Below are 27763 nucleotides of genomic sequence, written 5' to 3'. Positions count from 1 at the left end.
ATCTAGCTTCAATGCTTGTATTCATGACTAGGACCCCCCAAAACACAGCCAGTAACTCTTGGGAAGAATGTGCCCTACCCGAGTTAACCAGATAAGGAGATATTTTTATAGTTTCAGCCAGCCACAGCACTACAATATTTTGATGTTTTTTTTCGTTATTTTTGACAATTCTAAGAGTCTTTTCTTCTATGGCATTTTTGTCGCAACTAATTTACTCTTGAAGGTTGGGTTTGGTAGATATTTTTATAGTTTCAGCCACCCACAGAATTACGATATATTGATGTTTTTTCAGTATTTTTGACAATTCTAAGGCACTTTTATTGTATGGCACCTTCGTCGAAACTAATTTTCTCTTGAAGGTTGAGTTTGGCTATCTTCACGAGTAAAATTAAAAATGCGATGAAAATGCCATGTCTTAGAATTGTCGAAAACACCTTTAAAACTAATACAAATCTCGTAATTCTGTGGTTGGCTGAAACTATAATTTTACCCGTAAGTTTTGTTCAACCATGTTCCAGCGCCCCGTGCTTATAAAAATGCGGCATTCACGGTACCATTCGGCACAGGTACAGTTTACCTCTATGAACATGAATATCGTAATAAAAGCCATCATTAACAGGGTTATCTAAAATTGCCTACATACTGCCATAGTACGTGAAAATTAGGCATTGTATGAAGAGCACATCCAGTCGAGGCTGCCCACCCTCAGAAACAATATACATCAGGTTTTCAGCAGCTAATACATGCCATCATTGGGCAGGGCGGCCACGTGTTTGCTCATCTCATTCAATTTACCCACTTCAAAGCACAAGAAACACGTACAAAATCATGCACGAGCACTTTTCTTGTCCTTACAAGCAACCTGAGCTAAGGAAGTTACCATATGACAGTCAAACTACTCAAGAAATTCACCACAAACCTCGTCATCCTTGCGGTCCGTGGGGCTGCCGAGCTGAGAAGGGCATTTACAGTCAAACGACACTCGACTGCCGCAAATTTTCAGATCTGCTGACACTATTCAACCTGAGAATTGAAATATATATTTTTTCTATAACCTAATATATTATTCCTTTGTCTTTCATTATTTCTTATACCTTTATCCAGTCAAAACATTGCTGCAAATAGTGTCAGGTGTGAAAATTTTTCCATTTCCAGAATATTACCCACAGTTCAGCCGCGTAATTCAAAAACGATCTTTACATTATGCTGTTGTAATGATTGATAATATTTATTGCTGTAAAGGGGTGAAGCGTACTTATACAACAAAAAGGTGGTGGATCTTGCGACACATCTCCTTCAGCAAGTAGTTTTATACATCATCATCATCATTATCATCCAGACCTCCTTTCCCACCCTAGGGCAGGGTGAGGAGTAGCAACGTCTAGACAGCCCAAAATTTCCCAGTCCAATGGGCCACGCTTCCATTCACTCATCATTCAAGCCCCCGGAATCCTGGCTCTATCGGATACGCCAAAAACATTCACCACGTTCTGTAGCTTCACATAATCGTATCTGACAGAGTCAATCCAGACGTTGCCACGTTAAAATGGGGTACCAAAAATCCCTGATCATGCACTGCTCACAAAATTCATCCAGCCAGCTCGATCTCCTGTCAGTTCCTAGCTTCACCGACCTCCAAACCTCTCTTCCTCACATATTCATCTACCATATCTCTTCACCTTCTCCTTGGCCTACCTCGCCTTCTCCCTCCTCCGAATTCTCTCAGATTTACCTTCTCCACCACTCTATTGTTATCCATTCTCTCCACATGACCATACCATCTCAGTACACTCTCCAATTCTGGTGTCCACCGACTTCCTCATTCCGCATCTTTCACGAATCACATTTATTTCGTATCCTATCCGCCCTCGGTACTCCACATACATTCCTCAGCAGTCCCATCTCCACTGCTCTTACTCTTGACTTTTCATTTTCATGCCACACCATAGTCCCACTTCCATATGTTAAAGCTGGCACTAACACTCCTTCATGTAAACCTCGTGCAGCTGCAATACTCAAGCCTCTGTTTCTTATCAAGGCCTTCATTGCACCAGCTACTTTTCTTCCTTGTGTCACTCTACTTTCAACTTCTTTTGCACATTTTCCTCTCTTTTTTATCACTGTACCCAGGTATTTGAACTCTCTCACCATTTCCAGTCTCTCTCCATTCATTGTTACATTGCACTGGGAGTCACCTTCTCTCTCAATAACCATCACTTTACTCTTTTCTACATTTACTGTCAAGGAACAAAGCTTACAAACATCAGCAAAACTCTGCACTAGCCTACCAAGTTCTTATCCGGTACTTGCAAGCAGTACTGCATCATCAGCATACAACAAATTTGAGATACTCCATCCATCACCATTCATTGTCAATGCCATCCCTCTCTCCATTACTCGTGTTTTTACTTCTCTCATCACCCCATCCATACACATATTGAACAACCATATGGGGACATCACACAACCTTGTCGCACGCCCACACTGATCGTGAACCATTCACTTAGATGCCCATTAACCCTGACACATGCTTCACTACCATCATAAAAACTCTTGACGGCACCTAGCAGCTTACCCTCTACACCGTACCTGCGCAAAACTTTCCACAATCCTTCTCTGTCCACTTTCTCATATGCTTTTTCCAGATCCATGAATGCCATAAACACCTTATGGTCCTTCTCACAAACCTTCTCTACTATCTGTCTCACTGCAAATACTTGGTCCACATATCCTCTGCCACTCCTAAAGCCACCCTGTTCATCACTCACTAGGACTTCTGATATCTCTCTTACTTTATAATAATTCTTCCATATACCTTCCCTACCACACTCAGTAAGCTTATGCCACGATAATTCGTGCACTATATGAGGGAGGGGGGGGTGAGTTGGGGGGAGGGTAGTCAAATGGTGGGTGACAGAGCGACTTGGAGGCGTTTTGTCTGCGGCCACCCTTTGCGGGATTAGGGCGTCGGGCTATAGATAGATAGATAGACTTCGTTCACCTTTATTTTTGTGCAGGGGTACAATCACAGCCTTTTTCCATTCTGCAGGCACAGCTTTACTTATCCATGCCTTCTTACACATCTCCAACAAGCACCTCATTCCTTTCTCTCCACTACATTTAAGCATCTCTGCATACACCTCATCAACCCCAGCTGCTTTCCCATTTTTCAGCCGCTTCACAGCACTCTTCACCTGTGCAAGTGTCACGTCTCCAGGCACTGCAATCCTTCTCTGCACATCCCCAATACCAAGCATGTTTACAGCTGCTCTGCCATCTCTATTCCTATTCATCAGGCTTTCAAAATTTTCTTTCCATCTGGTCCTCACTTCATCTCCACCTGCATCCTTCACATCATCCCATTTCTTGCCGCTTTCACTTCTACATTTCCTCACCTCTTTCCAGAATAACTTTCTATTTTCAGGATAGTTCGCATTCATTTTTCTTCCTAGATCCTCATTTACCTCCTTCTTTTTCCTCTTCACTAGTCTCTTTACGTGCTTCTTGCTCTCAGCATATTCAGTTCTTATTTCGACTGAACCCCTATCCTGTAACCACTTTAGCCACTTCTTCCTCTTTCCCTTCACCGCTCTCTAAGATCTATGAGGAGAATGGGCTGCCCAGCCTTATCATCCCCGAGTGCTTCGTCCGCGATGTACACTCGGTTCCTCGCCGACGGGAGCGTCAGGCTCAGCAGCCACGACCTGCTGCCCCTCGCACCACCCCGAGGAAACGGCTTAGGCTGGAGGCTCCCCTCAACAGGCGGACTGCTATCACGGTTACTGACCCAGCTACGGACGAGAATACGGCCCAGACCACCGCTGACGTCCACGACCCACCATCGATGACAGAGGAGGGGCAGGACTCTTCAGACACTACTTCCATGGCCGAGGATGCGTCGACCGGCTCCTCGGCCGGGGAGGAGGTCACTGGGTCCTCCCCTCCTCCGATGATGGAGGGCATCCCATCTCGCCCCTCCATCATTGACCTCAAGGATCGGCTAGACGTAGCCTCCTACCGACACCTCCTGGCCCTCAGCGCCCACACCCGGTCGTACCAGCTCGGAGCAACGACCTATTCCACCTTATACGATCTGCTCCGGGCTGCCGACCAGGGTGAGGAAATACGACCTGTGCTTATGGTCAGGGGGGAGGAGGTGCGGCTGGCCGATCTACGAGCATTCTACCACATGCTCCCTACTCGACTGGTCCCCTAGATCGGCGTTTTTTTGTGCGATGCAGGAGTTTGATCCCATTAGACCTACACACGAGGCTGGCCTAATACCCCACCAGGAGGGTGATGGCCATTAAGCCCCAATAAAACAATAAAACAAAACAAAGCTGTCTTTACCTCCTCATCCCACCATGTCGTACCTTTCTTCTTTGTTGTTACTCTTGCCACGCCACACTGCTTTAGCATTCCTAACTAAGCAATCCCTAAATGCATTCCATAGTCTGTCCAGATCCATTTCATTCCAATTCAGTAAGTCTAACTCGTCCTCTACTTTGGTCCTGTATTCATCTGCCATTTCTTTGATCCTTAGCTTCTCAACTTTCAGTCTTTCTCCCTGACTGCTCCTCTCTCTCCTGATCCACCTCACTCCTCTCAGCTTGATCTTGCATACCACAATCATATGATCTGACAGACCTCCACATCGTCCTCTCACAGCCCTCGTATCAGCAACCATTCCCATCATCGATCTCTCTACGAGCACGTATAATCAATCAGGCTTCTTTCAACACGATTCCCGTTCCCTCTATACCATGTATATTTATGTGCATCTCTGTGTTTGAAATACGAGTAATTATACAACAAAAAGGTGGTGGATCTTGCCACACACCTTCAACAGTTACATACGGTTATTGGTTATAAGATCGTGAGTGTAGCCACACGCCCTTTATAGCTTTATCAACATAAGCCATAGTATATGTTATAAACTGCAGAGGAATTCGGGAGGTATATTACACACATGAATGAGCAGTAATATCAGAGTAGCATAGAAGTATGGTATAAGAGCATGAGGCCCAGCCTATGGTGTTGACATATCGCACTGCCTTATCAGTGCGTTGTATGAGGTCGGTGTCTCGGTGAGTGATGGGCAAAGCGCCCAACGTATATACTACAACCACTGATAGGCGGTGCGATGCCATCACCTTAATCCCATGCTGTCCTTCAATATTGCTCTGATACAACTCACTCCTGTATATAATCTATCTATAAATTCACTTACATTTTATAACACATACTATGACTAATATTTGCTAAAGGTCGTGTGGCAACGCCCATGAATTTATAACCACTGACTGTATAATACTGTATTTGCCGAAGGAACTGTGTGGCAGACCAACCATCTTCTTTTGTTGTACACGTACTCCATATACCCTTACAACACTAAATATTCAATCAATCAATCGATTTTTTGTCATTAGAAGCTCAAAATTCTTGCTAAAAGTAAATTTGCATTAACAAAGGAAGCGCTAAAGTGCAATGGATTTCCGAGTTCCCAGTTGAACTTTTGACTCCTATACTGCTTAAGGATTTTCAGGTTGAATGATTTGCATTTTTAGCTAACTGGTAATTTATGCTGTATACTCGCTTTACAGAAATACAGTAATAATAATAAAGTTAGTGATCATGAGGCAACAATAACATTAGCAGCAGACCCATCACATACAGACAAAGAAGAAGACGAATGAACCTCGTTTGTACACAGTGTACTTCCATGTGTATTCCTCCTTGTGAAATATGTCCATCAAAAGTATAAAAGTCATATCCAGGAACCCTGATCATTATCTCCGTGAAACTAAGAGGGACATCCATAAAGGTAAGGGTTTCATTTGCGGTGGGAGTTACAGCGTGTATTCTACATATCGTGCCGAGAGTAAAGCTAAAGACTTCCCCAGGTTCAGTGAGTTGGTAAATGTAAACTATAAAACGGCTCCTGGTCCAGATGGCCTAAAATCTGACTTATTTAAAATGCTAGAGGACAGTAATGTATTTATCAATCAGCTTAAGAAATGCTTAAACAAAATACTTAATGAAAAGGAGGTATGCAATAGTTGGAAGACCTCAAATACTGTATTTGTTTTGCAGCGTTGCCTGACCCTGGCTCTTCTGGTTCAGGCATGGTGCAGGCCTTGGGTTCTTTATTCTTGACTGAGCCAGAGTATGCAGACAAGGAGGGGAAACCCAAACACCAACTGAACAAAGACACATGTATTTTGAATGTGGAATGTAACACACAGATCAGTACAATGATATACACTGTGGCCTGTGATCAGACCTAACCAATACAATGCCTTAATTGCTCTCTAGGATTACAGTACACACTTACATAAAATGATTTCACAATACAATACACATGTGACAGTTCCAATACACTGGATATGGCTCACTAGAGTGTACACAGAGGGGGAAGACATCAAAACCACTAGGAGCAGTCTATCTCGATATGCACATACGTGCCTGACAGGGATGGGAATATCCTCTCATTCCGTAACATATCCGCGTGAAATAGACCCATCATGGAGTTTGGCTCCACTGTATGGAACACAGGCTACCACGGAGATCAGAGGCTCCTGGAGTCTGTACAGCGCAGATGGACTAAGCAAATCAGTGGCCTGTCCAAACTCAGTTATGCTGACTGCCTGCAAAACCTGGGCCTGTATTCTGTAAAAAGGAGACTGATCAGAGCTGACCTCATTAACCCGCCCCATCCTGACATTTTTGGACCTTTTTTTTTTTTTTTTCTTTTCTTTTTTTTTTGGCTCAAACTTCCGCTTTTGGTGAGAAACATCGAAAATTCATAGAGAAATCGCTCACCTGAGGTTTAAAATACCGGATTTAGGTACGAGTACTTCCTTACCTGACTGGGTTTTCTAACAGGCTGGCACCAAAGAAAATGAGTTCTGTGGGAGGGTAACTATTTTATCCACTCATAAACAGCATTTATTTATTTACTTGGTATGAATTTATATGTAGTACAAGAGTATATTGGTTTTCGAACGGTAATATAGGCATTATAAGCATTGTTTCACTCACTAACTCATCACCATTCATGACCTTTTTTTTCCCACATTACCTGATCATCATTTCTGACTGTTTCTTCCTCTAATGCTATATAAACTTTGTCCTCCACATTGTCATCAATTGGGGAATCACTCTGGCCCTGAATGTCTTTATTGGCCAGGTCACTGGTAACAGGTGAATTGCCGAGACAATGGCGTGCAAGGAGGGGGGGAGAAGTTATGCGGTGTAAGGCATTGTTCCTGCTTGGCATCTTGTAGAGGAATAGAGGAAGGTGTCCCGTGTATATGTGCCAAAAATCACTCGCGAAATCATTCGCGAAAATTGAAAATTGTGCAAATTAGGGGCCTTGCAATGTTGCCGCGTTAATTCACATCGCCGGGACGGCACGGGTTAAATGCTGGAAAATTTTCCATCGCCGGTCCTCAATTGCACCGCCTGAGCTTTTTTCTCTTCCTTCATTAACTCACACCAGGGGCCATAGATTCAAGGTGGCCAAGCCCCGCACTTCAGCCGAGTGTAGACGCAGGTTTTTCAGCATCAGATGTATAGACCTCTGGAACTCTCTTTCAGATGATGCTGTTAGCGCTGACTCAGTTGCATCATTTAAAAAGTCCCTCCACTCACAACTAGGTCACATCCTGTTCGACTATGTTGAATAACTACGACTCTTAATTCGAAGTCCTTCAAGTAGTGCAACTACCGTGCATATGGCACAAAACTCAGCCTCTAATCAATAGTCTATTCTGATGATGATGTATATAGGAAACGGGGCTGGCGTGCCAGCAAGTATGGTCTGCCCTACTTCTTGAAAAGCAGATTCCTACTGAGCCATACTGTTAATTGTAGTAGGGTAGCCAACCAGGTGAGTAAACCAGGTGGGTAAACCTTATATGATCTATAACACATCCGCATGACATAGACGAGGTACAGGCTATCTTATATTACATTTATGTGACATGGGACGGGTGGATATAACTCTTATTACCTACTCGCATGACATCGACGGGAAGGGACACTATTTCACAGGGCCTTCGCGGGACAGACTCATGGAGTATCGTATTTACCTGGACACACTAACTACATGGACGGGATATCGTTATGGGGTGTACAATAAAACCTCGATATATTGGACTTCAATAGACCAGAATTCGCTTTTATCGGACTCAAGGAGCTACTGGACTAAATTCTTATATATTGGAAAAAGTCTGATAAAGCCAGAAGCAGTCCGGACTGCCTGACCATTTCAGCTATATTCACCGCAATAAGATACTGGTAAATAAAAGACATGTTTTTCAGTGTACAGTACAGTATTATTATATATATTATACCATTTGATTAATGTAGTGAAGATATAACACAGTACAGTACTGCAGTGCTAGTCTAAACAGTTTAAAAACCATTCTTGCGATCCGGACTAATGTCTGATATATCGGAAAAAGTCTGGGTTAGCAGGGGGAAGTCCGGATGTTGCTTTTATTGGAATTTCGTATTTTTCGGAATGGTTTTGGCCCCAATTAGTCCATTATAGTGAGGTCTTACTGTATTATTATCAAAAACCCTACCCACTCAGTACTTTATATGTTTCGGTGAACACTATCATCACTACTCATATCATTACAAATGTGTTTGGAGAGAGTACTGTATACTGTTTGATACTGTACAATACTGTAATGAATACAGTACTATACATGAATATGAAAAATAAAGAAATTAGTGAACATACTTCATGGCAGTGGTAGACTCGTTCCATCACTTCCACCATCTCACTCACTAAGGCGGGTAAAGGCGGGTAGCTAGCTGGCAAGCCTCATGGAGAATTTCAAGACTGACGAAAAAAATCGGAAAATCTGCCGAACGATCAGAGATTTTTGTAAATGGGACTATTTCTCAAAACTGCCGAAATGTCAGATTTGCCGGGGAATTGGACGCCGAAGAATTGGACTTTTACTGTACCTTGCCCATCTATTCTGTCATAAGCTTTCTCCAAGTCCATGAAGGCAGTATACACTAAAACATCTTAAAACAAATATCTGATCTACACACCCTTTTCCCATCCTAAATCCCCCTTGTTCTTCTCCAACTAGCTCCTCTGTCATATGCCTAACCCTATCAATGAGTATTCTACCATATACTGTATTTTACCAGTTACACTAAGAAGGCAAATACAACAGTATATACAGATGATAAAACAGACATATCTAAATGGGACAAAGCAAACCACCATTGGCATGGCAAATGGCATCAAGCAAGACTGTAATGCATCAACGCTCTTGTTCCTATTAATAACATATGAAATAATAAATAGACTAGAAGCAGCAGATGTAGGATTCAGGAATGAATATTTCAGAGAACCAAAAATATATTGATGACGGACTAATGTTGTCTCATTCAGTGGAGGAAGCAGGGGAGAGCATTAGATTTATTCAGGAGGTAGCAGAGAGTTATGGATTGAAGATAAATAAAGAGAAAAGTAAAATAATTATATACAATAACAAGGAACAATCACCGAGCATTGAAAACATCCAAATATGTGAATCCATCACCTATTTAGGAGTCATTATCACAAGCAAGAAAAACTGCTTTACAGAGTATAAAAGGCAAAGATTAAACAAAGCAAATCCATTAGCAAATATGACGTACAATGTTGTTGCAAGATGTTGCAACAGGCTTATGATAGGAAAAAGTTATTGGAAAGGGCTAGCACTGGCAACAATACTGTATGCAGAAGAGGTAGTAGACTTTACAGAAGAGGAAGTAACAAAACTACAGAATACTGAAAACTCAGTATATAGGGCAGTATTACAAGTTTCCACATATACAGCAAATTGTGCCTTAAGAGGAGAGATTGGAGCTGCTTCAAGTGGAGCTAGAGACAGGAAAATTAAATTACATTTTACAAAGCATGCTTTTTATGTTGACTTTGTTCAAATCCCACATCAGACCTATCCTGGAGTTGGCTCCACTGTATGAAATACAGGCTGCCACGGTGACCTGGGGCTCCTGGAGTCCGTACAGCGCAGATGGACTAACCAAATCAGTGGCCTGTCCGAACTCAGTTATGCTGAATGTCTGAAAAACCTGGACCTCTATTCTGTAAAAGGGAGACTGATCAGAGCTGACCTTATTAAATGTTGGAAAATCATCCATCACCAGTCCCTGATTGCACTGCCTGAGCTTTCTCTTTCTTCATTAACTCACACCAGGGACCATAAAGTCAAGGTGGCCAAGCCCCGGACTTCAGCCGAGTGTAGACGCAGGTTTTTCAGTATTAGACGTATAGACCTCTGGAATTCTCTGTCAGGTGATGCTGTTAGCACTGACTCAGTTGTATCATTTAAAAAGTCCCTCCACTCACAACTAGGTCACATCTTGTTCGATTATATTGAATACGATTCATAGTACGGTCTATCCTGATGATGATGTGTACTGGAAATGGGGCTGGTGTGCCAGCAGGTATGGGCTGCCCTATTTCTTGAAAAATGGATTCATACTGAACCATACTGTTAAATTGTAATGGGGTAGCCAACCAAGTGAGTACTTAAGAAAAGAGGACAGAAATGAACTTGTTAGGGAAATGTTTATAAAAGAATTTGAAAATGAAGAAACAAAATGGATAAAAACACTAAAATGATATATGAATGAACTAGCTAAATATAAATATAACTGACAAGTAGAATGACCAAAGAGAATATTGTGAATAGAATAAAGGAATGGGACACAGCAAAGTGGAGAACAGAAACATAAACAAAATCAACACTTAATATATGTAAAAAGTACAAGAATAACATAAAAGAGGAAAGCTGGGTTGACAGCATGATAGGTACCAAAATACTTGTAAGAGCTAGAACAAACTTACTCACTTTAAATCAAAAAATAGATTTCAGAGAAAAAGAGAGGAATGTCCATGCTGCAACTTAGAAACACTAGAACACTTCCTACTGGACTGTACTGAATACAATGATGTAGGACGAAATTTTCAATTCATACAGAACATTAAAAAAAAAACAAAGAAGACAGAATAGCAAACATGCTAGCATTTGATATATCAAATTACAGTATGAAGAAACTGAAATCAGGAAGGACTTCATCAGTAGAATCTGGGCAAAAAGAAACAACATAAGCCAAGAATTACATTAGAAAATATAACAAATAAAGTAAAAAATAGCCATTATCCATGAAGTACAGAACGAAGATGGAAACGGAAAAGAAAAGATGTATATAAAATGCTGTAGTTAAAATAATAATAATAATAATAATAATAATAATAATACTGAAACTATTTAAGAAAAATAAATAAACACGAGAAAGTGAGAGCCATTATAAAGACTTATCTCACGCCTTCTGCTGGACTGGACTGGAAATGTATGGTTTAGTTTAAGCATTAGAAAGACCTTAGCAGTTCACTTTTTATTGCTGAAGGTTGCTTTCCATATTTTTCTAATTTTTATGGTGTTAATCTAATAATAATTTTATTCAGTTTGGCATATACAGTACAATCAGAGTGGCACATTAAGCATTGAACAAGTGTTTAAAAGTACCAGCCATGCTTGAAACCAACCAAGAATAACCCCATGAGGCCTGTGTGGCATAGTTCCATTAGGGTCCTTCTTTTGGGATCAGGATCAGCTGGGGGCAAGGAGGAGTATTTAGTCTTATTCCAAAGGTAATATCAGCTTAAGTTATATTAATTTACAAACACAAGAATATAATAAATATAGAATATCAGTTTGTCAGTAATATACTTAAAACTGACAATGACTCTGAAGTGTTTGGTAGTAAAAAAATACAAGCTGGTACCCAAAAGTTCCAGTAATTTGATTATTGTAGGACAGTAAGTTACCTTACCTCCTAGTTCTCACTGTCGCCTTTGAAGTAGTCCCCTTGGGCATGTATACAGTGGTCCCAGCGTCCTTTCCACGAGTCCATGCATCCCTGGAAGGCTTCAGACGTGATGGTCTTTAGCACCTCCTGCGATTCTGTCTGGACCTCCACAGTCGAGTAAAATCAATGCCCTTTCAGTCATAATTTCAACTTGGGAAACAGGAAAAAGTTGCAGGGGGCAAGGTCAGGCAAATAGGGTGGGTGGGGAATGACTGCTTTGATAATGGAAGCCAGGAACTGCCGGACAACAACTGATGTGTGGTCGGGGACGTTGTCATGATGCAGGACCCAGTCCTTGTTCCTCTACTGTCTTGACGTTTGCGATGGATGTTCTCCATCAGATGCTGCAAAACTTCACAGTAAAACTTTCCACTGACAGATTGACCAGGTGGGACGAATTCCTTGTGAACAATCCCTTGGATATTGAAGAAAACGATCAACATCGACTTGCCATTGCTGTGCCATTGGTCCGCCATTGCAAAACCTCCAAACCACCTACACACCACGTTACAATAGTAAGTGTAGTTCAACAACATGTCTGCTCACAGACATGGCTGGGACCATACTGTTGCACAAGGGGTGCTGCTGACTTCTCCTAGCAGCAAAAGGCAAAACTGCAAATGGTTGGCACCCTCTGTTGAAATTACTGGAACTTTTGGGCAGCACCTCGTACATAAGCATCTCTGACAGAGGCTGCCTGTTGAAGATATCTTTTCAGATTTTTCTTGAAAGAATGAAGGCTTCTGCTTGCCTTTATACTGTGAGGCAAACTGTTCCAGTCTTTGGTTGCCACATAGAAGAATGTACACACTTCTTGACCTTTAATGCTTGGTACATCAAAATTTAACATTCTGCCTCTCGTATTATGGCTAGCACAAGCCTTAGATTTTACAAAATTTTCTTGTAGATATTCAGGTGCAACATCATATAGATTTTGTAGGTACAGTATTGTGTAGTCTCAGTTGCTTTGCCCTGTCTGCTACCCATAATATTCCAAGTTCTTTTAGTTCATGATAGCCTACATGTGATATAGGTTCTAAATTCAGTATATTTTGTTTTGAAGGACTTGGGGCGTCTGTTTTGATTTTTTGGTGAGGGCAGAGTCCCATGCTAATATCACATACTCTGTGCGACATTGTACGAGTGCCCAACACAGGGTCTTCCTTGTTACTGTTGGCAAACTTCCTGCCTGTTTGTAAAGGAATTTTAGTCTGCTGGTAGACTTTTTTACTATTGATTCCATTATTTCTAGAGATGTGCTAATACCGAGATGTTGGCCGATACTGATACCGATACCCACTTTTCAACCGATGCCGATACTCTGATACTAACAAATGGCCGATGCTTTGCCGATACCAATACCGATACTTTTTTATTCTGATTACCCTGTGTTTAATCTGTAACTTCTGTAAGCTTATATTATAAAAGTATAGAATTACTTGTATTTTAATATTAGAAATAGGGGAAGCTGGAAGTAACTATAGGCCTATAATTGCATGGTACTGACAGTTAAAAAAAAAAAAAAAAGAAGACAAGGAAAGTCATAGACTCATAGAGCTGAAATTGAAATAGTATCTATAGTTTGTGAACTTTTACCCAGCATCCACCTGTATGTTGAGCACATGGAGAGTAGTGACCCTAAGAGTGCAACTTCTCATGCAATACGGAGCTGAGGTCAGTAGTGTAATTCAGTATCCATGATCTTAATTAGTTGACTTAGTTCTCAAGTACCAAGTGGCAATTATGACCTTAGGAAGTTGGACTAATAAAATATTTTGCTAAGTTGATAATCTGCTTGTGTGAATAAGAAATAAAAGGCAAAGAAAAGTATCAGAATATCGGCCATATTTTTACCTTGCTGATACCGATACCGATACTACAGAAAAAGGCAGATACTGCCAATACTGATACCATCGGCAGATCCCTAATTATTTCATCCCCAGACATAATAGCATCCAGTCTGGGTCCTAAATATTTCACAACAGGTACTGCCAAAGTATTAATTTCGGTAAACCCCCTCTAATTCGAACCCCATAACTCGGATATCGGATAATTTGGATCTTTTTGACCGCTGGACAAATGATTTTAATTCAGATAGAAATACGATTTAAGCGACACGAGTCCGAACAAGGGTTCCTGTGCGGGGAATTCCCTCCAAACAATGTCTCTGCGCCATGCTGCTCAGTTCAGCCCGGATCTTTCTCCGTAACGGACGTGCCCTGAGTGGTCTCCATGCTTCACTTATTACATTATTTGTAAACTTTGTTGCCCCTCAGCCTTGGTTTATAGCATCATGATGGCTTCCAAGAATACAAATGTGCCTTCTTTCCTCACACACACACACACACACACACACACACACACACACACACACACACACACACACACACACACACACACCCGCGCGCATGCATGCAAGCACCCAATGCATGAGGCCCGGGATGATCGTTGTTAACGTTTTTGTTTTCTGTCAGTGTTATAATGCATTAATTTCTTGCTGCAGTGTGTTCACAGTTATATTATATATTTTTTACATATCCTAGTGTTCTTTATTTGGAAATTCTCAGCTGCTTGTAATTTCCTTTTTGAACCAAATAATATGGATTCTGTTTTCCCCAGATGTAGTGATAATCTATTGTCTACAAGCCACTTTTAACAGGATTCAAGGTTTTTGGATAGAATGTCTGGTATTAATTTAGGATTCTTTCCAGATACAGTACAAGAAGTACACTGTCATCTGCATCATTATAACATACGTGTACAGTTGACACTCAGAATCATGTCAGTGACAGCACAAAAATAGTAGTACCAAGCATGATTCCCTGTGGCACCCCACAGGTTATGTTCATCAATTCTGATTCTACTTCATTAACTTTTTTGTTTTTTGTTTTCTGTTGCTGAGGTATGATCCGAACCAGTTAACAGATTCCATTCCCTTGGCTTGCAGTTTGTCACAGAGTATGCCATGATCAGCTGTGTCGAATGCTTTCTGAAGATCTAGCAGAACCATACCAGTGTATTCACCTGCTGACATGTTTGATCTTATAAAGTCTGTAAGGTGAATGAGACATGTTTCTGTAGAGTATGCCCCTCTGAAGCCTGACTGAGAAATATACAAAATGTCATATTGATTTAGGTTTGTTATGATTTGTGTATATACAGCTCTTTCCAGAATCTTCAACACTGTGCAGAGTATACTAACTGGTCTGTAGTTACTTACATAATGTTTGTCACCCTTTTTATAGAGGTTTTACTAGTGCTTCGTGGAGCTCATCTGATACAGTACAGTATAACCTCACTATAATGGATTAATTACAGTAGAGGCTTCACTAAACCCTGTTTTAGAGGTCTGCCACCAGGTGGTCTAGTGTCGCCCAGCCTTGATTAAATATTTTTGCAGGGTTTTCAAGACTGTGAAACTGTACTTAATACTAAGTTAATAATAATGTTACTATTTATAGGAATCTTTTTTCCTATTCAGTCAACTGCATATACCTGTACAGTAATCTCTCCATGATCTGATGTAATAGGGTCCAAGCAACTTTCAGGACTTGGTCTTGTCCAGGACTTGGGAAAAATGCCCCTGGACAGGTACTTATAGACCCCAACCCAACATAACTTTGAAAGTCACCTAAATAATTCCCTACCAGACATGCACAGCACCTATTTAAGACGCTATTCACATGGACGGAAACCATAAAATAAATGAAAAGGAACCAGAGAATGAGAAATTAGAAGTAAGGAAAATATTAAGCAGTGTACAGGGTACAGGGTACTTACGACACATCTGTGGCTGTTGCAAAGATTAACCTGCCTCTTCTATGGCTCTGCTAGTGGTGAAGGTGCACTTGAAGAATGAACAGTATTCCAGTGTTGTGCTGTACGTAATCCTTTGTACCGTGAATTATAATTGTTTAACACTGCACATTCTGTTCTTACTTGTGCCATACCAGTTGCAACATGTTAGTGTTGCACTCTGCACTTAATCTTTTGCACTCTGAATTCTAATTTCTTAACATTGCACAACACTGTAAATTCCCATGTGATCTAGTGGCGAGGTATTGCAGTTTATTTACTGTCAGAGGTAAGGCACTACCACAAAAGAGCACATGGGCAGCCATGGCGACGAGCGTGCAGTCATGACGGTAGGTAGACAGGAGATGGGGAGGATGCAGGAGTGTTTTAGCGGACGTCACCAGAACTATGCACCAAAACACAGCTGTCGGTCACTGCATGGCATATTTAGAGTAGGGATGAACACATTTTTTTTTTTTTTTCTGACATTTTTTGGGCATTTTTGGTGTCCCAGGTGTCCAGATATCATAGGGAATAATCCAGGGCTTGGACTAATGGACTCAAGCCCAAAATGTCTGGGACTTGGGGTTTCTAGATCTGAAAGGGATGACTGTATATACCTGTAAAGAAAGAATAACCAGGCTTTCAGAGAATTGTAGCTTGAAGACTAAAATAGTGTGCTGTCTGTTTTCATATACATACTGTATTTGAATAAGTCATGTGCATTTAGTAAGAGATCACCTTCAGGACTTCTGATGTGTGTGTTTTAGCATGCATTAAAGAAGTAAGCTGTTCCGCTGAAAGTTATTTACTTAATGAATGCTTATTTAGTGAATCAGCCATGTTAAACAAAACAAAACGGCAGCACGGTACAACACTTTAACTACAGGTGAATGTAGGGAGGGGTTGGGTGTAGTACACTTACTAAACTGTGCAATGGAGTCAGGGAAACATTTAAAAGAATGGACCGTTCCAGAATTATGAGGGTTTCTCAAAGAAAGAGGTGTACCATATTTGGGGTACAACAAGGACAAGCTCAAACAGATGGTGAAAAAAGACAGGCGCCCGAGAACAGAATGTCAGGCAGGGCAGCATATCGAAAGATGCTGCCAAATCTGCAGCTTCATATCTAATTTCTTTTGAGGATACTAACTAATGGCAAATATTTTTCTCACTGTTATCTTGCTTTATGGATGGTTCTAGTACAATTGCCTAGGTTTTGTCTCTGTGTTATGCTTAAAGAGGTGAGTAAACTGACGAAAGCTGAGTTTTACAAAATAGTATTACATTATATATAATCAAAAGGCTCCCATGTTGTAATTTCTTTGTAGCATATCATGTCAGCTGAGTAATTTGATGAGTAAAATTTGTTTTGAGGTGTTTTACTTTGTGTCAAAATTTAAAAAATATTGAACACTGGCTACTTTTTCAATGCCTACCCCGCATCAGAGCTGGGCAACGGAAGCGAACGTAGTGGCAGATTTCTGAGACAGGATCTGGCAAAGTGTCTAACTGAGGCCCAGGCCATTCCAAAAAAAAGCGAAATTCTGATAAAAGCAACATCTGGACTTCCCCCTGCTAACCCGGACTGTTTCTAATACATCAGACATTAGTCCGGATCACACCAATGGTTTTTAAACTGTTTTCACTGCCATTACAGTATTGTACTGTATTATACATTCACTTCAATTATCAAATGGTATATTGTACCACATGTAATAATACAGTATTGTACACTGTTAAACCTGTCTATTATTTACCTTATTGTGGTGAACATAGCTGAAGTGGTCAGGAAGTCCGGACTGCTTCTAGCTTTATTGTACTTTTTCCGATATATAAGAATTTAGTCCGGTAGCTCCTCGGTTCCGATAAAAACGAATTCCAGTGTATTGAAGTCCATTATATCGAGGTTTTACTGTACTGAGTTAATGCCTATTAACAAGTTGATCAGGCGTGTTAAGGGTCCTGCAATTACCATAGTTCCATCTTTCAGAAACCTAGCTGGTATTATATCTGGTCCGGTGCCCATACTTGTGTTAAGATTGCTTAGTTCCTGATAGGTACTGGATATTGAACTGTAACATTACAAAGGAAGAAGCTGTTTAAGGCAACCCTTTGCTTCTGTAGAAATTTTTGTATTGTACTGCACTGTACTGTAATTTCTAAAAGGTTGCGGGAATTTCCTTGCTAGTGTAGCTGCAACAGTAGTAAAAAACGTGTTAAAATGCTTAGCTATTCAGACTTTGACATGACATGTTTCCCCTTCAATGTTCAGTATTATGTTTGGGCATTCTGATATTTCCTGGCTGTACCCTGTCAATTTTAAATGTTTCCAGAGATTTTTGGGGTGATACATGTGTTCCTTTGCCTTATTGTAAAGATAGTCTGCTTTAGCTGATTTGATATCATTGCTTAACCTGTTTCTTACTGTGTTGAACTGACATCTTAGTTTGTTATCATGCTTGTGTTTCGAGAGTTTACACAAAAGTTTGTCTGTGTATTCTATTTGTGGGAGTAATTTCTTACTTATCCATGGTTCTGTCCTGTTTTTTATTCTTTTTTCCTTCAAAAGGGCTACCTCATCCATTATCTTTGTAATGATGCTTTTAAAACGTGCCCAGGTGTCATTTACATTCCTGCTCTTGTGTACTAATGACCAGTCTGCATTTCTTAGTTTAGTTATGTATGTTTGAGGGTCATAATTTGTGAATGATCTGATTTTATTTATTTATTTTTTGTGTGTCTACCAATAAAGTTTTTATAAGCCTTTCTTGTGCAGTAAGTGATGAAGTGATCACTAAGTCCTGACTCAGTGACCCTAGATTGTGATATCATTTCTTCCCTGTTGCATAATAGGTGATCTATAATGGTAGTCGTGTTTTCTATTATTTTTGTTGGTGATGTGATCACTTGTTTGTAACTGTTCATAGCTGGTATTTGTTTGTATATCCTGCATAGTCCATCAGTCTGGTTCTTGTAGTAAATTATTGCGTCATAGTGATTTTGTTTCCCTCTTGTTTTAACCCATGTTTTGTAACCCCAGTGCATGTTGTTTCCTGGGTGTATTGGTGGACTAAAAGCTACTCAGCTGTACCAGTATTTTTTAGGTTTTCCATTTCAGCATGTCTGGTTAAGTAACTGTTAGGTTATGTTAGATTGGGTTATATTAGGTTATGTTAGATTAGGTTTGGTTTGGTAAGTTTTATTAGATTAGGTTGTATTGTTTTGTTAGGTTAGATTGGGTCAGGTGTGGATAGGTAATGAATATGTAAGGTCGGGCTAGTACGGCTGTAATAATGCATACAGATGCTTACAGAAGAATTCTGGAAGATGCTCATTATTGAGCCTATGACTCCAGCTCTAGATCTCGAGCATTTATTTCCATAGTTGCATGGTCGTGGTGGTTGTGTCATTGACACTGAATTTTGGCTTTGAAATCAAACCTCTATTCTTGTGTTTTCAATACTTCATCCAACCTCTTTTCAAATATCTTAACATTTCTCGAGTTACCCACAGTATCTGGAAGACCTCCAAATGTTTACCAGTCTATTTCAGAAAGAATGCTTCTTGATAGCCAACCTGATTCCTCTTTTATAAATCTTCTTACTACCTCCCCATGTTGTAGAGTCCTGATTCATCAGAAAAAGATTTTCAGTAACCTCCTTATCATATGCAGTATGCCATTTACTATTTTAACTGTTTCAATCATATCTTCCTCAACCTTCTGTATGCCAACATTGGTAGATTTAGCTTCCTTAATTGCTCCTCATAGGTCAGATTTTTCGATGCTGGTACTAACTTGGTGGCCGTGTGCTGAACAGATTCAACAGCCTCTATATCCTTTACCCCATATGGGCACCACACTTGATTTGCGTATTCCTTCAGTGGTCCCACCATTGTCACATACAAAATTCGGAACATACGGTAATTTCATCTAGGGCACCAAAAGTTCTTCCTATCAATCCCATCATCCCGTTAGCCTTATTAAGAATAAATTTCTGTTGATTTAAGTATGTTGACAGCCTGCCATTATGCTTAAAAAATAAACACAAGTGAATCAGAATGAGCATTGTTAAATGCAATAGGAAAGTAAAATCAGCTGTAAACAGTCATTTACCACCATAAAAAATATTAGAAAAATATAGAAAACAACCTGGGAGAAGAGAAAGTGAATCAGTAAAATATTTCTGATGCTTAAACTAAACTGTATTGTATGTTTACCAGTGGGTTAAGACACCATGTAAAGGAGTAAATTAGAACTCCCATCAGTTTCACTCCACAGTACAGTCACATGTCATTTTACTTCTGCTGTTTCCAACCAGTTTTACTCACCTTAGGATACTTTTCAAATTAACTCGTGCACTTCAAGGGTGAGAGGATGGAGAGTGAGAGACTAACAAGGAGAGTATGTGAGTGAGCTGAGGCTAAGGATGAGATGGAGGGATGGAGTGGAGAGGTATATGAGAGAGGTGGATGTGAGCTGGGGGGAGGGCAACAAAATGGCAGAGGACATGGTGACATGGAGGCGATTTGTTTGTGGCCACCCCTTACAGTATTAAGGCCTCTGGCAATAAATAGATAGTAAGATTGATAGACTTCTAGGGTGCACTCCTAAGTCAAATCAAAGTCTAATAGCAGCAGGAATAAATTTCACGTGCTGCACCTGGGCTGAAGGGTTGTTTTTCATGTTCTTCTGTGCAAAGGAGCTTATCTGGGTCTTCTCCTATTTGAGACTGCATGAGAGTACAAATTGGTGTTGATGTCACCAAGTTAAAGTAACAATTTTATTGACTTATTGTTATCTCCTGAGTACTTTAGCTTTGGAGAGACTTTTCAGAGTGAAGCAGTTATAGTAGATGTAGCCTTCATTAATTTACCCATTACTGTACCAACAGGTTATTCTGAGGTAAGTAAATCATGTGGAGATGTGAATAATACAGTACAAAGAAATGGAGAAAATTATGAGAACTGTAATCAGTTTATTTTTTGCACAGTACAGAGGAACTATGACCCAGATCTTCACCCATTTGAGGCAGCGCGGGAGTACAAGTTGGCATTAAATGCAACCAAGCTGGAGCGAGTATTTGCCAAGCCATTTGTGGGCAGCCTTACTCACTCTGAGGGTGTGTCAGCCATCTGCCGCCACCCCACACGCCTCTCCTGTGTGTTCTCAGGCACTGTTGAGGGTGAGGTCAGTCCATCTTCAATTTTCTTTCATCTCTTAGTTTTAGCCACACACTTTTGCAGAAGCTTCTTAGTGTGGGGGCCAGTCAACTTCAGTATAACTTTTTTTTTCTGCCTTACATTCTTGGGTTATTTTTCAGTAAAGGTCATATGACTAAGTCCTTGTTTAAGGTGTCAGATTTAATGTTCTTTCTTTGCTCTTTTGGCTTGTTATAATTAAATAAGTCCATTATTAATCAGCAAAGACATTACAGGTACAGTATATAGTAAGTCCATATCATCTTTCCTTTTTTTATTTATTTTTATTTATTTATTTTTTTTAAGTCCACAGTTAATTGCTAAATTACCAAAAGAGAAGTGATATATTGAAATAAATGGTAGTGTGAGTTCATTCAACCATGACTTTTCACTGCACATGCTGACTGCTTAGTAATGAACATTTGTATAGTACTGTATGTGAAAATGTGGTAATGAACAGCTGTAATATGAAATGTAAGTTAAAGCATGTTAAATAAGGAATTATTGCACTCTACTTATTATTCAGCTGTGGTGGCCATGATTAGCATTGCTGACCGTGAAAAGATGGCTCTCTCTTATCTTGCTTTTGTTTTTCCTTGGAGGGAACAATTTGCAGGCTCCTGGCCTTTGGTTCCTTCTTCTTTTCGTTAAAAAAAAGGAGGGGTGGAGGGTTCAGTTCCTTATGCAGACAGCTGGCATCACTTGACTCAGGTGTCCAACCACCCTTCATGGGGTGGTAGGTAAAATGAGTATCCAGGGTAACACCCACAAAAGGTAACTGTGGTAACCTGGATAATGTAGTGGCCTTGTATTCCATGATACTGGATGAATTATCCACCACAGGCTCAAAGGCCTAAATTATCCACCACAGGCTCAAAGGCCTATGTTACAGAGATGCGCACTGCAGGTCAGTGCCTCGTGGTGTCTGCCTCCACTTTTACCTTACCGTAAAGGTATTATGCAGTAAGACCTTGAGTAGGCTGTTAAAAGAGAGTACTAAGGTGTAGAGGTCTGTCAGATCTTATGATTGTGGTATGCAAAATCAAATTGAGAGGAGTGCGGTGGACCAGGAGAAAGAGAAGCAGTCAGGGAGAAAGATTGAAAGTCGACAAGCTGAGGATCAAAGAAATGACAGATGAATACAGGACCAAATTAGGGGAGGAGTTGGAATCAGTGAATTGGAATGAAATGGATCTGGGCAGCCAGTGGAATGCATATATAGTATGGATTGCTTAGTTAGGAATGCTAAAGCAGTGTGTGGTGTGGCAAGAGTAACAACAAAGATGAAAGGTACAGCATGGTGGGATGAAGAGGTGAAGAGAGCAGTAGAGGAAGAAGTGGCTAGAGTGGTTACTGAACAGGGGTTCAGTTGAAGTAAGAACTGATTATACTGAGAGCAACAAGCACGTAAAGATACCAGTGAAGAGGAAAAAGGAGGAGGTAAATGACGATCTAGGAGGAAAAATGAATGAAAACTACTCAGAATATTGGAAGTTATTCTGGAAAGAGGTGTGGAAATGTATAAGTGACAACAGAAAGAAATGTGAATTGTGAAGGATGTAATTGGTAGATTATTAAGTCATGGGGATAAAGTAAGGACCAGATGTAAAGAATATTTTGAAAACCTGAGCAGAGCGGCTGTAAACATGATTAGTTTGGGGTGTGTGCAGAGAAGGGATGCAGTGCCAGGAAACGTGACACTCACACAGGTGAACAACGCTGTGAAGCGACTGAAAAATGGGATAGCAGCTGGGGTTGATTAGGTGTATTCAGAGATGATTCAGTGTAGCGGAGAGAGCAGAATGAAGTGCTTGTTGGAGATATGTAAAAAGGCATGGATGAATGAAACTGTGCCAGCAGAGCAGAAAAAGGCTATGCTTGTACCCCTGTACAAATATAAAGGTGAGCAGAGTGAGTGCAAGAATTATCATGGCAAAAGTTTATTGAGTTGTGGAGAAGGTATATGGGAGAATTATTACTGAAAAGGTAAGAGAGATATCAGAAGTCCTAGTGAGAGATGAACAGGGTGGCTTTAGGAGTGGCAGACGATGTGTGGATCAAATATTTGCAATGAGACAGATAGTGGAGAAGGCTTGTGAGAAGGACTATAAGGTGTTTATGGCATTTATGGATCTGGGAAAAGCATACGACAAAGTAGATAGAGAAGGATTGTGAAAAGTTTTGCGCATGTATGGTGTAGATGGTAGCTGTGAGGAGTTTTTATGATGGTAGTGAGGCATTTGTAAGGGTAAATGGGCATCTAAGGGAATGGTTCACGATCTTTGTGGGGATGCGACAAGGTTGTGTGATGTCCCCATGTTTGTTCAGTATATTTATTGTATATGGATGGGGTGATGAGAGAGGTAAAACACGAGTAACGGAGAGAGGGATGGTGTTGGTAATGAGTGGTGATGGATGGAATATCTCATATTTGTTCTATGCTGATGATGCAGTGCTGCTTGCAAATACTGGACAAGAGCTTGGTAGACTAGTGCAGATTTTTGCTGATATCTGTGAGTGTCGTGCCTTGAGAGTAAATGTAGAAAAGAGTAAATTGATGGTAATTGAAAGAGAAGATGACTACCAGTGTGATGTTACAGTGAATGGAGAGAGACTGGAATTGGTGAAAGAGTTCAAATACCTGGGTATAGTGATAGAAAAGAGAGGAGAATGTGCAAAAGATGTTGAAAGTAGAATGACACAAGGAAAGAAAGTAGCTGGTGCTATGAAGGCCTTGATAAGAAACAGAGGCTTGAGTGTTGCAGGTCCACGAGGCTTACGTGAAGGAGTGTTAGTCCTAACTTTAACATATGGATGTGAGACTATGGTATGGCATGAAAATGAAAAGTCAAGACTAAGAGCAGTGGAGATGGGACTGCTGAGGAATGTATGTGGAGTACATAGTGGATAGGATACAAAATAATGTGATTCATGAAAGATGCGGAGTGAGGAAGTCTGTGGATATCAGAATAGAAGAGAGTGTATCGAGATGGTATGGCCATGTGGAGAGAATGGATAACAACAGAGTGGTGAAAAAGGTATATCTGAGTGAATTTGAAGGAAGGAGAAGGCAAAGTAGGTCAAGGAGAAGATGGTGGGATATGGTGGATGAGTGTGTGAGGAAGAGAGGTATGGAAATTAGTGAGGTTAAGGGACTGACAAGAGATCAGGCTGGCTGGATGAATGTTGTGAGAAGTGCATGATCAGGGATTTGGCACCCCTTTTTAACGTGACAGCATCCGGATTGACTCTATAGGATATGTTTATGTGAAGCTACAGAACGTGGTGGAAGTTTTTGACGAATCAGATAGTGCCAGGATTCTGAGGGCTTGAATGATGAGTGAATGGAAGTGTGGCCCATCTGAGTGGGCAAAATTGGGCTGTCTAGACATTGCTACTCCTCACCCTGCCCAAGGATGGGAAAGGAGGTCAGGATGATGATGATGATGACTAAGGTGTGGACAAGTCACAACTTATGATGATAATTTCTGGAGCATATGATGATGACAGAGTATGTCTGGCCTTTATGTGTTTTTGCAAACCACACTGTGTAATGTGAGGCACAGGTTGATCACATCTAACAATTACAGGGATGCCATAAATGACTCAGAAATTAGGAGCATTTTCACGCCTTTATGCTGTTTTTTTAATACAACTGTGAATCAGCTTTATAAATACCCATATTTATATGTGTATACAGTATATATTTTTTTCTTAAAACTATGTTGAATCACAGAAAAATTGCATCTTAATGTTTAGCTGGTATCTTTAAAGCCGATTTGCCAGTATATTCTCAGGTACTGTTAATGGTAATATCAGTTAATAATTATAGTAAGTCCCCACAGTCCACTGATTAGAATCCCCCAGTAGAGTGATGGCCATGCATAGGTTCAATCCCTAAGAGGTGACTGGAGGTTTTTTATCACATAGTCTCATCAAGGGTCATGTATCCATCAAGCTATAGCCAGACACCATAATCCTGGAGAGGTAGCCACGTACAAATTGCCTCCATGCCACCCTCTCCTCTACCATCAGGCTGACCTCCTTCCTTCTCGCATCAGACCTATTTGCATATCTCTCCACCTCATGCATATTTTCCCTTTGTTCCTTTATCCTTCCACATCACACATACACTCTCCTAGTCAATCCTTCACTGTCCATTCACCCTACATGGCATTATTAATAAACCTTATCCTCAGCTCATAAAATTAGATATCATAATCAAATACTTCTCTGTAACAAACTTCCCCAATAGTACCATTAAGTCTGGTTCTGTTTGTTTTCCATTGCGCTCCTTTTTACTTCTTCATTTATCACATTTCAACTCATTCATATCAACACCACAGAGCTCTTGAACTTCCTCATTTGTCTGTCTGTGTTGTCATGTAAACTCAGATGACTGATTTCAGTTCTTCTCACTCTTGACTTATGTCTTTCCAACAAGATCCAGACTTCACTTCTTCATATTGCAGTGAGAATGACAGTATAGGATTGATTGCTGTAACATTTTCAATTTTTTTTATTTTTTTTCCCCCCCTGCAGTTAAAACTGTGGGACCTACCCAAGAAGTCCTGCCAGTGGAGTGTACAGGGACATAATGGGCAGGTGTGGTGCATTGTGGGTGCACCAGATGGTGGATCATTCTTTACTGTGGGCAATGACAAGACTATCAAGAGGTGGTCTTTGGAGCAAAGTGACATGCCAACTGACACATGGCTCTGTGAGGTTAGTTGTATGTTAATCATTTACTATCATCATTATGTCATTATCATCATCATCATTCCTCATTTATGTTTGTTTCACTTCCTCATTCCACTTTGCCATTCCTTTTTTCCCTTTTACCTCATTTTGTGACCCCTCACATGCTGCCAGATTTATTCTCTCACCTTCCTTTTCCACTCTGCTTTAGTTAATATATTTCCAGTCAGTTCTCCTTTTCCCTCATGTACTTCTCCCATTTTACTTAATCCTGCAGCTTTGTTATTTTCCTTGCAACAGCTCCTTCCTTCTACCTTCCCGTACCTCTGTTCACCCATGGCCGTTGCACATATATCCTTGAAAAAACTACATAACAGTCAAACGAGCCACCTCTTGTTCCCGTGGAAATTTTTATATTGAGCACTGATCTCATTTAATGGGCATTTACCACTTGAATTCAGGTGACATCCTTTGTAGTTTGTTCTTCCTGTTTTCCAGTGATTCTGCTCATCTTAGGGATTTAATTACTCCTGAATCTGGTAACATTTTTTTAGTTTATCCTTGCTCCTAGGCAATTTTATTCATTCCAGGAAAAGTCTTTTTGATTACATGGATTGTCTGGTACATTTATCTCCACCTGTTCAAAATGTCTCATAAGCTGAAAAAAATTGTCCAAAAGTTGCAGCTATAAAGTTTAAATGTACATCATTCAATTGAAGGGATAAAGGCTAGATGTAACCCATTCCACCTGTAAAACTGTATCCCAGGTCCAGTAAGATCATGCGGAGCTAGCAAGAATAACATGAAAAGATATCCTGTCCCAGAAAGTAACTTTGTGCTGTTCAAGAAACATGCCTTGCTCTGGCCCCTGCTGAAGAAGCCTGGTCTCAGTGTTGAGAGCATATTAAACTATTGTCCTGTCTCCAACCTGTCATTCTTGTCCAAGATATTGATCCAGCTATATTAGATCAACTTGCACCATTAGTGGAACAAAACAGAGTTGCTCTTCCTTTTCATTAAACATGTAGGATATACCACTCAACTAAACTTCAGCAACGAAGATTCATGATTATTTGGTTCTGAGGTTTCATTTGATGTAGGATATACCACTCATCTGAAACTGCAGTAATGAAGATTCATGATGATGTGGTTCTGAACACCTGCAATGGGGTGTCCATTGTCTTGCTTCTTTTGGCTCTTTCTGTGGCTTTTGACACAGTAGTTCGTGAACTACTGCTAAATGACCTGCAAAATGGTGTCTGTGATGATGCTCTTGTGCTAATTAAATCATATCATTCTGACACATCTCAGAGAGTAGTTGTGGACAGCACTTACTTGTGCTCAGTTCCACTTCTGTTTGAAGTTCCTCAAGGATCTGTTTTAGGTCCAGTTATATTCACAGTTTAAACGAGTAGTTTATCATCATCTGTTTGATGCACATGGAGTGTTCTGTCATTTTTATGCTGATGACACTCAGCTTTATGTTAAGATGACAGATATTAACCCCTACACCGCGGGCATGTTTACCGATGTTTTGCGTGTGCCGCGGGGTTATTCGGGCTCCGACAGACTCTCAAAAAATATTTGCCAAAAATCAGTTATTAGTCCTAGAATATTAAAATTATATATGCTTTTGGCACATACCTTCAGCTTTCTCCTGGAATGTTTGTTGAGCCTTCGTCGGTTACCGTAGGACTTGTGGAGACCTCTGAAGTTGGGTAACGAAGTCTCCACTTTACACTTCCCGACAACCCGTAATATGATTACCACAGCCAGATATTAACACTATAAACACTACTCTATGATTTTCAAGTAGTTTGGGATCCATACTCCCAAAAAAAAACCACTGTGAAAGCAATGAAAATTATGAGCTCGTCTGACCGCCGCACTTGCGCTAGTTCGCTCTTGGTACTCTGTCATTTATTATTCATAAAACCCCCTCACACTTTATATTTCTGTTACTATATAACACTTATATATATCTACAGTCTTTATCCATAAGTTTCCTTCAGTAGTATTAGTTTATTGTCACCGTAGGGATTCAATTTCTTTCAGTAAAATACGTAGCATTCACTTTCTCGTCCTGTATACTGGCATTGAGAGTGAATGTCACTTTCATCTTCACTCTCATAACTCATAGTATTCAGACATGCTATAG

The 27763-nt window shown here is 40.4% G+C and overlaps 2 protein-coding genes across 2 annotated transcripts in view; one reads left to right on the top strand and one right to left on the bottom strand.

The window, feature by feature from the left end:
- Positions 1 to 962, bottom strand: part of RpL10Ab (ribosomal protein L10Ab) — a 37405-nt gene extending 36443 nt beyond the window's left edge. The window contains exon 1 of the mRNA XM_080280433.1: positions 920 to 962. Coding sequence (XP_080136559.1) covers positions 920 to 927 — 8 coding nt within the window. The 5' untranslated portion in view covers positions 928 to 962. The remainder of the gene's footprint in view (positions 1 to 919) is intronic.
- Positions 963 to 5745: 4783 nt separating this feature from the next.
- The window catches only part of LOC145410198 (DDB1- and CUL4-associated factor 13), a 41181-nt gene continuing 19163 nt past the window's right edge, over positions 5746 to 27763 (top strand). The window contains exons 1-3 of the mRNA XM_080280404.1: positions 5746 to 5824; positions 20700 to 20896; positions 25450 to 25632. Of these exons, the coding sequence (XP_080136530.1) occupies positions 5746 to 5824; positions 20700 to 20896; positions 25450 to 25632 (459 nt within the window). The remainder of the gene's footprint in view (positions 5825 to 20699; positions 20897 to 25449; positions 25633 to 27763) is intronic.

The sequence above is a fragment of the Coenobita brevimanus genome, chromosome 84, assembly GCF_032717465.1.
Source record: "Coenobita brevimanus isolate Jiangsu-jjx chromosome 84, ASM3271746v2, whole genome shotgun sequence".
NCBI lineage: Eukaryota > Metazoa > Arthropoda > Malacostraca > Decapoda > Coenobitidae > Coenobita > Coenobita brevimanus.
This window is presented reverse-complemented; position numbering and strand designations above follow the sequence as displayed.